The sequence below is a fragment of the Macaca thibetana genome, chromosome 8 (genome assembly GCF_024542745.1).
Source record: "Macaca thibetana thibetana isolate TM-01 chromosome 8, ASM2454274v1, whole genome shotgun sequence".
NCBI classification, from domain to species: Eukaryota; Metazoa; Chordata; class Mammalia; order Primates; family Cercopithecidae; genus Macaca; species Macaca thibetana.
Window position 1 is genome coordinate 58436051 of NC_065585.1, and position 15089 is coordinate 58451139.

Genomic DNA, 15089 nt, shown 5'->3' on the forward strand with positions numbered 1-15089 from the left:
TTCAGTAGTTTTATGAATATCATGTTATGGCCAGACCGTTTATTCCCCGAAGAAGACCACCAGAGTCCAGAGTCAAAGCTAAGCAGCAAGGATCTTTATTACAGGTTCGAACCTGGAACTCTCCCTCGCTCGTGAAACGAGACGGGCAGGAGAGCTCCCCCACTCAGCTCCGAACAATGTTATATAGTCTAAGAAAAGTGGGCATAGAGTTATTATACAAATCAGATATATGATTGGCTAGTGTTTGAACAAGGCGATTTGGCTAACTATGATTGGTTCCTGCCATTTCTGATATTTTGGTTCAAACTTTGAGGCGGGAGAGCAGGTTTATGGCAGCAAGAGTTTATCTTACTTAAACACGTCTTGTGACCTTGCCTCAGAACTTACAAAATCTCTGGTATGTGCAAAACAAAATCTCTGGTACGTGCAGAAAACCAGGTACTCACAGAACTTACGAAATCTCTGGTATGTGCAAAGATTAGAGAGCAGAACAAGGGTGTAGCGGGTGGGGGGCGGGTACACATCTATCTTTGTGTCCTTTCATTCAAAGTATCTGCAAAGAGCAAAAAGCCCAGGCAGAGGTGGCCTTAGAACATCCTCTGATATTTGCTCAGTCACAAAAGTTTTGCTAGAATTTATTTTTAGTCAAGTTTTCTTTTTTTTTTTTCTCTCTTTGAGACAGAGTTTCGCTCTTTTTGCCCAGGCTGGAGTGCAATGGCGCGATCTCGGCTCACCGCAACTTCCGCCTCCCAGGTTCAAGTGATTCTCCTGCCTCAGCCTCCCGAGTAGCTGGGATTACAGGCATGTGCCACCACCCCGGCTAATTTTGTAGTTTTAGTAAAGACGGGGTTTCTCCATGTTGGTCAGGCTGGTCTTGAACTCCCGACCTCAGGTGATCCACCTGCCTCGGCCTCCCAAAGTGCTGGGATTACAAGCGTGAGCCACCGCGCCCGGCTTAGTCAAATTTTAAAGTTGTCAAGGAATAAAGTGTTTCCCAATAATGTTGACAAAGATAAAAGGATAGCTCAGAAAAAGTCTACACAGGTTATCTAACCTCATATTTCCCAAATAAAACCCAGTTGGAAATTTGCTTAATGAGAACAAATATTTGGAGTTTTAATCCCTTACTCAGCATTGAATGTGATGTTCTTTCCATTGATAGCATGTAGAGTTCGTTTTATATATATAGGCGGAAATAATTCTACATGAGAAAATGTATTTAGACCAGAGCCTTCTTTATTTTAGGAAACATTTTCATTTCTTACAATTATTAAAGCATTAATCATTCTAAATTGCATCTGCTTGAGAAGGGTGCCTGACTAGGTTTGCATCCATATGCCACAACGTATAAGCTATGTATCTCCAGGCAAGTTACTCAACTGAGACTTCATTTCTTCATCAGTCAAAATGGAGAAACACTAATACATGACCACCTCATAAGATTGAAAAGTATTATATGTATTAAAACATAAAAAAGAACTTGGGAAAATATCTCACTCATAGTAAGCACTCAATAATATTATCTATTAATGTCACTATTACAATATTCTTAGTAGTAATAATATTTGCTAATTGACTATCTGCACACACCCTTACCCCATGCCTAGATTACAAACAGCTTGAGGGCAGGTGTTAGTCATCTTTATAGCCCCAGAAGTTGGCAGAGTATCTAGCCTTTTATAGAGTATGCTATTTCTATGTACTCCTAACTTATCTTTTTCCTTTTCTTTTCAATTTATACAGTGAATTCTTTATCTTCCCTTGCATGATTGACCTTCAAAGCACAATCATCCGTACAATCTTGGATGTATCCAAAAAAGTACTTATCAAAGCCTTGCTGAGAAAGACAATGTTTAAAACAGATTGTTTCTCTGAATATTCTAAATGTATGCCATTGATCACGTCTGAGCAACAAAGAGAGAGCTGGATATCTGGAATGCATTGTACTGACCTATCTCCTTCCATCCATAAACTTACTCTTACTGAACTTTACTTGAAAGTGATTCATAGCCTTTACTGGGGGCTCTATTACAAATGCTCCTAGCAAGCTTATTGTTGTGTCTATTGCAAGAATATGAAGTTTTCTACCACTTTGCAGAATGGCCCCTTTACTAAGCCCTTCAGGAGATATTTCTGCCTGTCTTTAAACCAACATTGGATCCATTTTTATGGTACAGAGGATTATACCTAAATTTGAAGCCCCACGGTGCCAAAGTGTTCATTTTTTTTATGAATTCCATTTTATGTCCCCATTCTTGTTTTTCTTTTGCTCCTACATTCAATTTATGCTTTTTTGTATTCTACTTTTCCTTGTGAGTACTTTCTGGATACAGTAGCTCAACTAAAAAGAGCTGTGCAGGTTGTACACTGCACACCTCCAGAGGGATCCAATCACATTACATTTTGTATGTAACACACAATTTGTAATCCTACATGTGGCAGCCCTGCACAAAGCTTGGAATGGATGACTGAGCAGGGACTATCTTAATATTCTAGCTCTGTCTGAAAAAATATATATAAATATATATACACACATACACACAAATGTATGTCTGTTATATATGCTATTTATGTATGTATGTGAAAATGTATGTGTGTATGTGTGTGTATACTTGTTCCTCACATTTACTGAGTTTTGCATATACAAGTTATCTTACATAGTCCCTGAGTACACCATTTCTCCATGACATTCTCACACCTGCTTTTGTTCATTCACCCAACTTTGGCACACTAGTACCCAACTTTGGCACACTAGTACTATTTCTTCTTAAAGATAATCAGATATCTATAGTAGGTACTAAATATGGCCTTGCTTCCTACAGGAGAGATTAGTAATTTGTTCAGAAACACAATAGATGGTAGGATTATCTAGTTCCAAAGCATGTATTCTTTCCACAAAACCATACCATGCTTTAATAATTCTCCTTTTTCCCTACTTCACTGTAAGTATTAATAAATACATGATTAGAGTGAAAATCAAAAAAGTCTTTGAGTTATTGTCTAAGGTCACAGCAAATAGATGTGGCTCTAGGATTAGAACCATTTCTTTGTTTCCTCGTCCATTGCTCTGCTCACTCTATTTTTACCTAGGGACACAATAGCAACCTCAACTCTTTGTCCTCCAGCATGGGCTCTTTCGGAAACTCTATGTGGGGCTGGGAATATTTAGGCTATTTAATGAGTGAAACTTTCCATGGCTGGAATGCTGGAGAAGCATTTTGTGGACAAGATGAAAAAAAAAAAGATGCTATTTTAAACGTTGCTTAAAGAGTTTGGGCAAAATCCATCTGGCAGACAGACTATTTCTTCCGTTTAAAAACTCATCAAGCACTCCAAACGTGTAACCTGTAGGCAAGTTTAATTAAAACTTGAGAAAGCTCAAAATAACCTGACATTTAAATATGTTATTTCCGTTCTGTTCTTGTAGTCTAACATACATATACAGATATTCTCAGGTTCAAATTAACCTCCCCAATCCCATCCAGCCTTGCATAACTACTGGATTACCCTGTGTCCATGACAACGGGAATGTGAATGAAATAGACTCATCCAATCACTGTCCTTCAAATATTAACATCAATTTCATAGAAAGGGAAGAAGGTAGACAGAAGAAAGCTGACTAGATGAATGAGTGAAGATATGGTTGTGACAGCAGATGACAGACAGAATGATATGTACATACATAGACAGATGGGGTAAAATTTATTTCCCTTGTCTTCTCTGATAAAGGCAGAGCTTAAGAGTACCTTAGGAAAAGACTAAAGTTAGTGGTTTTCCACAAAGGAAAAAACTTTGAAATGTGAAATCATTGAGCACATGTTTAAAGATTCCAAATATACTCTTTCTGCCTTAGAGGAGGAATTCCACTGTTTTGTTTTGTTTTGTTTTTTTTTTTTTGAGACAAGGTCTCACTCTGTCACCCAGTCTGGAGTGTATTGGTGTGACCATGGCGCTTGCTGCAGCCTCGACCTCCCAGGCTCAAGTGATCCTTCTACCTCAGTCTCCCAAGTAGCTGAGACTACAGGCGTGTGCCACAACGCCCAGCTAATTTTTGTATTTTTTGTAGAGATGGGATTTTGCCACGTTGCCCAGCCTGGTCTTGAACTCCTGGGCTCCAGCAATCTGCCCGCCTCAACCTCCCAAAGTGCTGAGATTACATGCGTGAGTCACCTTTCCAGGGCTAAGTCCATTCTTAAGTGGCCTGGAGAGCCCTGGACCCTGTCATTAATGCTAGGTGCAGGTAAGTGGCCAAGTTTGAAGCCATGACTGGCCTTACACCAGTTTCCTCCCACTTTTTTCCTTCCTTCTCTCGCTTTGGGCATTTTATATGATTCCATTTCCTTTTTCTTTCTTAGCATAATAATTATACTTGTTTTTTAAAGTTTAATGGTTACTCTGCAGTTTTCAATATGCATTTTAAACGTATCTAAACCTACCTTCATATAACACTATGCCACTTCACATGTGGTGCCTTACAACAGAATGTTTCCAGTTCTTCCCTCTCAGCCCTTATGACATTGCTGTCATTCATTTCACTTATCAATAGGTTATAATTACCAAACACATTACCACTTTATTAAACAGTTGTCTTTTAGAACAACTAAGAATGAGAAAAATTGTCGAGCATGGTGGCTCATGCCTGTAGTCCCAGCACTTTGGGAAGCCAAGGCGGACAGATCAACTGAGGTCAAGAGTTGGAGACCAGCCTGGCCAATATGGTGAAACCCCATCTCTACTAAAAATACAAAAATTAGCCAGGCGTGGTGGTGGACACCTGTAATCCCAGCTACTCAAGAGACTGAAGCAGGAGAATCACTTGAACCCAGGAGGCAGAGGTTGCAGTGAGTCGAGATTGTACCACTGCACTCCAGCCTGGGTGACAACAGCGAAACTCCGTCTCAAAAAAAAAAAAAAGAAAAGGAAAAAGAATGACAAAATATTTTACTTTCATTTATGCCTTTTTAAAGGTCCTTCCTTTCTTTCTTTTTTTTTTTTTTTTTTTTTGAGACGGAGTCTCGCTCTGTCACCCAGGCTGGAGTGCAGTGGCCGGATCTCAGCTCACTGCAAGCTCTGACTCCCAGGTTTACGCCATTCTCCTGTCTCAGCCTCCCGAGTAGCTGGGACTACAGGCGCCCGCCACCTCGCCCGGCTAGTTTTTTGTATTTTTTAGTAGAGACGGGGTTTCACCGTATTAGCCAGGATGGTCTCGATCTCCTGACCTCGTGATCCGCCCGTCTCGGCCTCCCAAAGTGCTGGGATTACAGGCTTGAGCCACCGCGCCCGGCCCCGGTCCTTCCTTTCTTTGTGTAGACCTGAGTTTCTGATCTATATCATTTTCCTTCTCCCTGAAGAACTCTAAACATTTTTTGCAGGGCGAGGACACTAGCAATTGATTCCCTCTGTTTTTGTTTTTCTGACAATGATTTTGTTTCTCCTTTACTTTTGAAGGGTCATTTCCCTAAATATAGAATTCTAGTTGGTAGTTATTCTTGCAACACTTTAAATACCGTACTCTGCTGTCTTTCTTGTGTGGCTTCTAATTTAAAAATCTGCTACAACTCTTATCCTTGTTTCTCTCTATCTTAGGTACTTCCCCCCTCTGGATTCTTCCGAGGTTTTGTCTTTGGTTTTTTGCAGTTGGAATATGATATGCCCAGAAGTTGGGGGTTTTTCAGTTGTTTTGTTTCTTTTGGTATTTATCTTGCTTAATGTTCTCCTAACTTCCTGGATCTATGGTTTTGTATCTGACATTAATTTTGAAAAGTTCTAGGCCTTTTTTTTTTTTCTTTTTTTTTGAGATAGGGTCTTACTCTGTTGAGTGAGACTCCAGCCCAGGCTGGAGTGCAGCGGTGCGATCTTGGCTCACTGTAACCTGCACCACCTGAGCTCAAGTGATGCTCCCTCCTCAGTCTCACAAGTAGCTGGGACCACAGGGCATGCCACTATGCCCGGCTAAGTTTTTATATTTTTAGTGGAGATGGGGTTTGAGCATGTAACCCAGGCTGGTCTTGAACTCTGAGCTCAAGTGATCCACCCATCTCAGCCTCCCAAAGTGCTGGGATTACATATTAATCATAGTTTTAAAACATTTCCTGTCCAATAACTTCAATATCTGTGTCATATTTCAATCTATTTCTGATGCTTGTTTCTTGGGACTGTTTTTTCTTCCCTTTTAGCATTCCTTGTAATTTTTTTGTTTTTTTGTGGTTCAAAGCTAAAAATTATGTAACAAATAATATGGACTGAGGTAAACAGGTCTCTAGTGTGACATTTTATACGAATTTGGCTAGGAATCGGGCTGTGTTTAACATTTGGTACAGCTGTTGGTGCCAGAGGCTTCAAATTCCTTCTAGTTCCCTGTCTTTGTTTCCACTGTTGACTGGGCTTAGGGCAGCCTAAGAGAGGCTTCTCAGAGAGGTTTTGCATCTTGCCGCTATTTCAGCTGTAATTCATTAGTATTATGTAGGACACTTGGGGTGGGGGTAAGGCATGGAGAAGGAGAAACAATTTATAATTCTGTGATTTTCAGTTTTTTGTATGTCCCAATGCTGTGACATTCACAGGAGTTTCTTAGCTTTCCATCTCCCTTAGATAAGACAGGAAGGCTTAAAGGGGCTGCACTGGGAAAAATGTTCTTCCCTCACGTGGCACAAAGCTCTGGTAAAGGATTTTTCTCTAAATAGTAGGCCTGCGGTATGGAGAACAAATATGCTCTGGGCATATTTCATGATGATTCATCTTTCCCCACGCCTGCCAGAGCCAAGAGGGGATCTTCGTTGGCTCTTCACCCTAAGAACCTGATGAGGTTCCTGGTGGTAAATCCCACCAAAGTGTGAGTGACTTTATAACCCCGGCCCCCAAGAGTTTCTCACTCTCATGCTAGTCCACATTCAGCCTCCAACAATCTATTAACATTAACGTTTAAGCATTCCTACCAGTTCCTACTCCAGGGGTTTCTGCTCTAATAAGCAGACACGGCTGTAGTTTTATGGATTCACCTCTCTCTCCAGATTTGAGGGTGGTCGTTTGCCCCGTGACTTTAGTTCTCTGACGGATCTAAGAAAACTCATTAGTTTTTCAATTGTGCAGCTTTTTCTTGTTGTAAGGACAGGAGTAATGACTTCCAGGCTCTTAACCTGTCAGAGCTAAAACCCTACATTAGTATTTTTAACAATTAACAGCCAACTGGAATGCCCCCTTTTCTGCAACAACAGAAGTTGTTCACACTGTATAACAGAAATCTTCAGGCACAGGGCCCATGCAGCTTCTCATACCTCATCGCTTCCAAAGGTCAGACTGTTTTCTCTGTCTTCTCCACCTGTAGAGGCTGTTTTTGTTAATGTGATCCTTCTTTCTCAATTTCTAACAGATTAACTCCAAGGGGTTCAGTCCATTGTGTTATGCTCTTAATGCAGAACATATGGTGTCTTTTTTACACATTTGAAATGCGGTTATTCTTGTTCGTTTTTACAGACCAATCCTTCTTTCTCAGATCATTGGTAATGATAGACTTTTTATCCACTTATCTTATTCATTTCTGTGTTCATTTATTCCCCCACTCTTTGTTGCTTATTTCTCAAATGCAAAATGCTCTTCTCTATCCCTCCAAGACATAAAGCCCACAATTCCCTGGCATTCCAGGTGGGGAGATGTATGTGAATGACTCTATTACAGAGCAGCTTATGACATTGAGAAACAGTGTGACATTGAGAAACATTGAGAAACAGATTTTGGAGTACAGTAGGAGATGAGACTGGATTCATCTCAGGTGACCAGGGCATCATGAAGGACTGGCTTTCACATTTGATGTTGAGAGCTGTATTAGCCAGAGCCCAGGTGGGAAACAGACACACTCAAGTGAGGCAATTGAGTAAAGTTTAATAAAGGGATTACTGACAGAAGTGAGGAAAAGTCTAAGCGCACCCAACTGACATGGTTTGGCTCTGTGTCCCCACCCAAATCTCATCTCAAATTGTAACCCCCACGTGTTGAGGGAAGGACCTGATGGGAGGTGACTGGATCATGAAGGCATTTTCCCCCATGCTATTCTTGTGATAATGAATGAGTTCCCAGGAGAGCTGAGGGTTTTAAAGTGTGGCACTTCCTTGCTCTCGCTCTCTCTCCTACTGCCATGTAAGATGTGCCATACTTCCCCTTTGCCTTCCACCATTACCATAAGTTTCCTGAGGCCTCCCCAGTGATGCAGAATTGACTTAATTAAACATCCTTTGTTTATAAATTACCCAGTCTCAGGTAGTATCTTTATAGCAGAGTGAAAATGGACTACTACACCAACAAAAGGTGGCAGTGCATCTCAAATTTAGCAGCAGTAAAGGAACTGTTACTATAGTGAGGCCTGAACAGGAAAACAAGAGAGTATAGTTACCAGAACTCATCAAGAGTGATGGGAATTGCACTTCTAGAAAACATCCATGTGTCAGGAGCTGTAGATTTTGGTAGAGAACTGCAGCCACTGCTAACCTAAGGTTCGGCAGGAAAATAACAGGGGAGATAAACGCTCTGAACCCACTCTCTTCCTGCTTTCTGATTTCCTGTTAGTCTTTTCCAATGACTGAGCTCAAGTGAAGTCAGAGGGCAAGCCTACAGAGGTCAGCTTCCTGGGAAACAAAGGAGCCTGGGGAGAGGTGAAAAGTGTATCTGAAGGAGCAAATGAGGGATACCCAGTCAAAAAGGATTCTGCATTTCTGGAATCTGAGATGAAGGATCTGACAGGATACTGACAGCCACAAGTCTGTGATTTGTGGGACTTAGAGGTGAGAGTTAGAGAAAAAATATATCCGAAACTGAGCCATTTATATTCCCACATCCTGACACTCTCCACACAGTCACCTGGACCCTCACCTCTAGGGAATGATTTCTGAAGCAGTATAAATACTTACAGTAGTTGCTATTTTTTTAAACAGATTTCAGTGAAGGAAAAGTGAAACTGGTGGCAAAGACTCACTTTTCTCTCTTACAGCCTTCTAGCAGCAGGAGGAGGAAACCGTCGAACTGCCAATGTGGTGGCCCATGGGTTTGCCAATCTTTTAACTCTAGACAAAAAGACCCTTCAAGAAATTCTAGTGCATTATCCAGATTCTGAAAGGATCCTCATGAAGAAAGCCAGGTACATCCTTTAAAACCCCGTTAGATGGCCGGGCGCGGTGGCTCAAGCCTGTAATCCCAGCACTTTGGGAGGCCGAGGCGGGCGGATCACAAGGTCAGGAGATCGAGACCACAGTGAAACCCCGTCTCTACTAAAAACACAAAAAATTAGCCGGGCGCGGTGGCGGGCGCCTGTAGTCCCAGCTACTCAGGAGGCTGAGGCAGGAGAATGGCGGGAACCTGGGAGGCAGAGCTTGCAGTGAGCCGAGATCGCGCCACTGCACTCCAGCCTGGGCGACAGCGTGAGACTCCGTCTCAAAAAAAAATAAAAAATAAAAAAAAAATAAAACCCCGTTAGAGATGAATGGAGTTGGTTTTACTTTGTAAACTCTGAAATAGGAAGAACCGTATTATGATTGTGATAAACTTGATCACAGTGAGATAGGCTTAATAAACAACTATTAATGTAGGTACCAATTGAAACTACACAGGTTAGGATAAATTGCAGTTTTTCTGGTAGATTTTGCCAGAACTCTCACAGAGTTACCTAAAACAGCTTTTCTCTGCTACCCCCAGAGTGCTTTTAAAGCAGAAGGCTAAGACCGCAGAAGCAACCCCTCCAAGAAAAGATCTTGCCTTCCTCTTCCCACCAAAAGAAGAGACACCCAAACTGTTTAAAACTCTCCTAGGAGGCAAAGGAAAAGCGAGTCTTGCAAGACTACTCAAATTGAAACAAGAACAAGCAGCTCAGGTAATAAGGTGGAGTGAATGGAGGGCTGTCATGGAGAAGGCTCCAGTCTAAGTATATCCACACAAACGCCTACTCTAATTCCATTTCAGACAATGGGATGATTTGGACTAATATAATACTAATAATTCCTGCTTTATATATAGCACATTATTATTTAAACTGCTGAATTCCCACATATCATCACATTAACCCTCACAGGATGTTTATAGACGGCCTTAATATACATGTATTTATAAAGAGTATACCCTCATTATTCATAGATTATTTGCAGATTCTATGTTGGTGCATCTACCTACTATAATTTATTAGTAACTTAAAATCAATACTTATGGTGCTTGTGTGGTTATTTGTGGACAAGAACATGTGCAGGGTGGCAAAAAAATTAAGTTGCTTAATGCATACATTTTCAGCTGAGGTTGAACAAAGAGGCACTCTACTTTCTTGTTTCAGCTCTCATAGTATAAATGAGTGACCCTTGGCTGGGTGTGGTGGCTCACGCCTGTAATCCCAGCACTTTGGGAGGCCAAGGCAGGCAAATCACGAGATCAGGAGATCGAGACCATTCTGGCTAACGTGGTGAAACCCTGTCTCTACTGAAAACACAAAAAATTAGCTGGGCATGGTGGCATGCACCTGTAGTCCCAGCTACTTGGGAGGCTGAGGCAAGAGAATCGCTTGAACCTGGGAGGCAGAGGTTGTAGTGAGCCGAGATCACACCACTGCACTCCAGTCTTGGCGACAGAGCAGGAATCTGTCTCAACACACAAACAAACAAACAAACAAACAACAACAACAACAAAGAGTGACCCTTTTGGGGCCATGGGTTCCACATTTTTGTGCTTTTTGCATGTGTGTGATTTGCTGTTTAAAATAGCCCCCAAGCATAGTCCTGAAATACTGTCTAGTGCTTCTAAGTGCCAAAGTGCTGTGATGTGCCTTCCAGAGAAAATATGTGTGTTAGATAAACTTCATTCAGGCATTACAGTGCTGCTTCCACGAGTTCAATATAATGAATCAATAATACCTCAAATTAATCAATTGATCAAATTAAACAGGGTATCTCTAAACAAAAACACACATGAAACAAAGTTATATATTGACCAGTTGACAAAAATATTATGGTTTGAACCATAATATCTCATAGGAACCTAATGCTGTATTTCCCCCAGGAGCAATGGTTCAGTACTTTCTCACTTGCTGTTTGTTGAAACTTTATAGAACAAAACTACATGAATAATAGAATCAACTGTATATATACAGACATACATATGGATATATAAATAAATAACCTATTTTATCAACATTTTCACAAATATTCAATGTTCTTTTTTTTTTTTTTTTGGTTTCTGTATTTATTTCATTCTCATAATTAGTCTATGAGGGCAGATACTGAGAAACAGACCAGGGATTCAGGTTTTCTGAACCTAGTCATTATGTTATCTCTAAAACTGTAGAAAATGGGTAGCTGTGGACCTTTTAGAAAATGAGTAAAGCACATATTATAAACTCAGTCACATACAAAAGATGAAAACTTGCCTTTTCCCTTTCTACACACAAAACACTGTGGTGAAAATTAGGGATCCAATATAAATCAAATGCTTCATTTGCATCGGCATAGAAATAGTAATTTACATAAAAAATGTATGGGAGTAAAGAAATATATAAGTAAATGTGTTAAGAATCTCAACTTTATCTGTGCACATTCATATCTCGGGCAAGCGTTTCTCAAATTGATCCCAACCAACCATTACCAATAAAGAGCATAGTGTACCTTTGCTATGAAATTTCTATAGCTAGTGCTAAACACAATAGGTTCAAACATGACAGGTCAAGCACCTGTGGGACAAATGGAAAAGATTATACTAGGAAAGGGATAAGTTTCTCCCTGAGTTTCTCCCATGAGCTTAGGCAAGAGGAAACCCTACTTTCTACAGTACTTTTATATGGTAGTGGTTAATACTTTTTTATTAAAAATAAATATTTAAACTTTTATCTCTACAGAATAAGTAAATATTTAAAAAGCAAAAACAGAGTCCTGAGCACTGAGTCTAATAATTTGGAGAGTATAAGGACCAATAGGAAGAGAATTCCTTAGCAGAGACCAAAAAAATGCAATTCAGACTAACGTCATGAGTCAGAGGCAACAGGTCTATTCTCTAACACACCAGAAACTTAGTCAAATGATAGTTAGAAGCAAAGCAGACATGATTCCTGGATTCACTTAATTCAGACAGTCTGTCTTGGTGGTGATCTTAGCCATTGCATGCTAATCAAAATCCAATCCAATGTTTTTAATTATGATTTCAACACCAGTTACTTGTAATTGCTCTTTCCAGAAAAAAGAAAATTCTGAAGGAGAGGAAGAAGGAAAAGAAAATGAAGATAAACAAAAAGAAAACGAAGATAAAGGAAAAGAAAATGAAGATAAACAAAAAGAAAATGAAGATAAAGATAAAGGAAGAGAGCCAGAAGAGAAGCCACTGGACAGACCTGAATGTACAGCAAGTCCTATTGCAGTGGAGGAAGAGACCCAGTCAGTTAGGACAGTTTTACCCAGAGGAACTTCCCGTCAATCACTCATCATCAGCATGGCTCCTTCTGCTGAGGGTGGAGAAGAGGTTCTTACTATTGAAGTCAAAGAAAAGGCTAAGCAATAAATGTTTGATTATCTTTAGATGTGATATAGCTAGTTCCCAAAGAGATTGTACCTAGGATTGTAACTTAAATTAATGAGGGGAAATGACCTGCTGGGACCCTTGAGAAATGAAAGGCAAATCCCTAGCTTAGTTTCTAGGACTTATCTGAGAGTGTGATTTCATGCAGTGGTAATAAGAAGATTATTAAAAGCCATCCCTATTCTCTGTTTTCATTAACTTTATGCAATTGCTATATCTTCTAATTGTATGTAGTAAGTTTCCTTTTCCTTTGGTTCTTTCCCGATAATGTTTCTTCCTCCCAGTTTTATTAGCTTGCTCTTGGCTGTGATGTGATTCACTAACCTTTTCTCTTAATTTTTATTGTGTTTAATTTCTTGTATGGCACTCTTAAGCCTGGCTAATTGTTCTAGGTTTATAAATTTCACCTCTTACATGTAAGGGATATAAGCCTTTAATGTAATAGGTCAAAAATCAGATTATTTTCATTCAAATGAGGTTGATGAGTCACTGTAATATCAATAAATCCCCAGCAGCTGGGACTGAAGGGAAGCAGAGATCATGAAGCCTTCTGAATGAGAAGTCTAATTTTTGGAACAGTCCCCTGAAGAGCAATGTTGGTCGGCAGAATTAGCAAACTGGCAAAAATCACATTGCAGGAACATATTGGAAAAATTGTACCCTTTGCTAAAGAAATAAACTTCAATATTTTCTCTTCTAACCAACTTAAAAGACACCAAGCTACCTAACTCATCTGGCTCAAGGGACTTGGACTGGAGGATACAGGCTAAAGTGACACTTATCAGAATCTTCCTCAAGCACTTGCTGGAAAAGAAATCAGATTGTAACTTCTTGTTTAAAATTAAGCTTTAGTAAAACAAAGTGATGCAGTTAGGAAGGCAGACTCTACACATGTCAGATTGACATATCCCCACAATTTCCGGAACCTACATGTATAGCTATTTACAAAATCTCCAAGTTAATTGAGTGCACTTTAGGAAGTCGTCCTCATGAATTAGCTAGCATTAGCATAATTACCAAAGTTGCATGCTGTGAGGAGGCTACAAAGGCCAGGCTGATGTCGGAAGTAATAATACATATAGAATTCCATTCTAATAAATGCCATTAGTGTATAACATCAAGTTCTGTGTAACGAGGCTATTTCCAAGTCCCCAAAGATGGTCATTGTAACAGCACTTTGCTGAGAGGGTTTTAACAAATCGTATTAGCCAAAAAGCCTACAACATAGATGCATTTAACAAACCATGTACAAATCAATCACTATAATAAACTGTGTCGTTTGATAGAGTCACCATTTTTGAATGTAGTGTTTGAATATCACAAAATATAACAAGTTTTACTAAAGAATGGTTGATTTTTTTCAGGATTTAAGGGAATACAGACAAATTGTTAAATAGCATTTATTTGATAAATGGGAGTTTGTATGCAGAAAGAGTGATTGTGTACAAAAAGGGTGTTTTCAAAACCCAGAAAGAAAAGGTAGAATAGGGCTGAAGAGTCTGATAATAGGAAAAGAAAAGGACAAAAGTCCTCAACTTGTGAGCAATATGCTTTCCCCTTAAACCCTGTAATTTATTCAAATGATATTAAAATATCATTGCAATGTATGCTCTTCCCCTGGCAGTTATTCCGCCCCCCCCAAGCTATCCTGTTTCAGATAATATCAATATATTTCCAATCCATCAGACTGAAATCTTAGAAAATTCAAGAACTCTTTTATTATTGATATAGTGCCACCAAATTCTTTTTCTTTTTAAATCTTTCTAATTATCCCTTGTTTTTCAATCCCATTGCTAACACCCAGTACATATTTTCTGTTCAATGCAAATAAACATTCACTTTTTACCTATAGTCTTCTCTGGTCACTGGTCTGCCCTCTCAGTCCCTTTACTATTGGAAAATAAAATCTTTCTAAAACCCTACTTTTGACCATGTTACTTCCCTGCTCAGTGGCTGTATTAGAGTTCTCCAGTGGGAAAAAAAAAAAAAAACAATAGGGGATATATATCTATCTCAGGCCATTGGATTCAGACTGGAACTTAGACCATTGGTTCTTCTGGTTCTGAGGCCTTCAGACTCAGACTAAAATGATACAACTGGCTTTCCAGGGACTCCAGTTTGTAGAAGGCAGATCATGAGACTTCTTTTCCTTCATAATTTCATGAGCCAATTCTTTATAATAAATATATTTAAATATATATTATATATTATAAATATATAGAGTGATTTATTATATATTTTAATATATATCATATAGAGATATTTATCATGTTTTTATTTATATATTTTACATATATATGATTTATTATTAGAAATTGGCTCACACAATTGTGAAAGCTGAGATGTTCCATCATCTGCAGTCTGTGAGCTGGAGACCCAAGAGAGCTGGTGGTGTAGCTCTAGTCTGAATCCAAAGGACTGAGAATTAGGAGAGCTAATGGCGAAGGTTGCAGCTTGAGGCAGGAGAAGACTAATGTCCCAGCATGAGCAACCAGGCCAAGAGAGCAAATTGTCCCTTCCTCCATCTTTTTGTTCTATTCAGGGCCTCAACAAACTGG

At 39.6% G+C, this 15089-nt stretch overlaps 1 protein-coding gene across 2 annotated transcripts in view; it reads left to right on the top strand.

Annotated features, from left to right (window-relative positions):
- The window catches only part of CNGB3 (cyclic nucleotide gated channel subunit beta 3), a 158658-nt gene extending 144278 nt beyond the window's left edge, over positions 1–14380 (top strand). The window contains exons 16-18 of one of the 2 annotated variants that reach the window (XM_050801220.1): positions 8981–9127; positions 9682–9856; positions 12193–14380. In XM_050801220.1, coding sequence (XP_050657177.1) covers positions 8981–9127; positions 9682–9856; positions 12193–12513 — 643 coding nt within the window. In that variant the 3' untranslated portion in view covers positions 12514–14380. The remainder of the gene's footprint in view (positions 1–8980; positions 9128–9681; positions 9857–12192) is intronic. The other variant, XM_050801221.1, reaches the window with a different exon arrangement.
- The last annotated feature ends 709 nt before the right edge of the window (positions 14381–15089 follow it).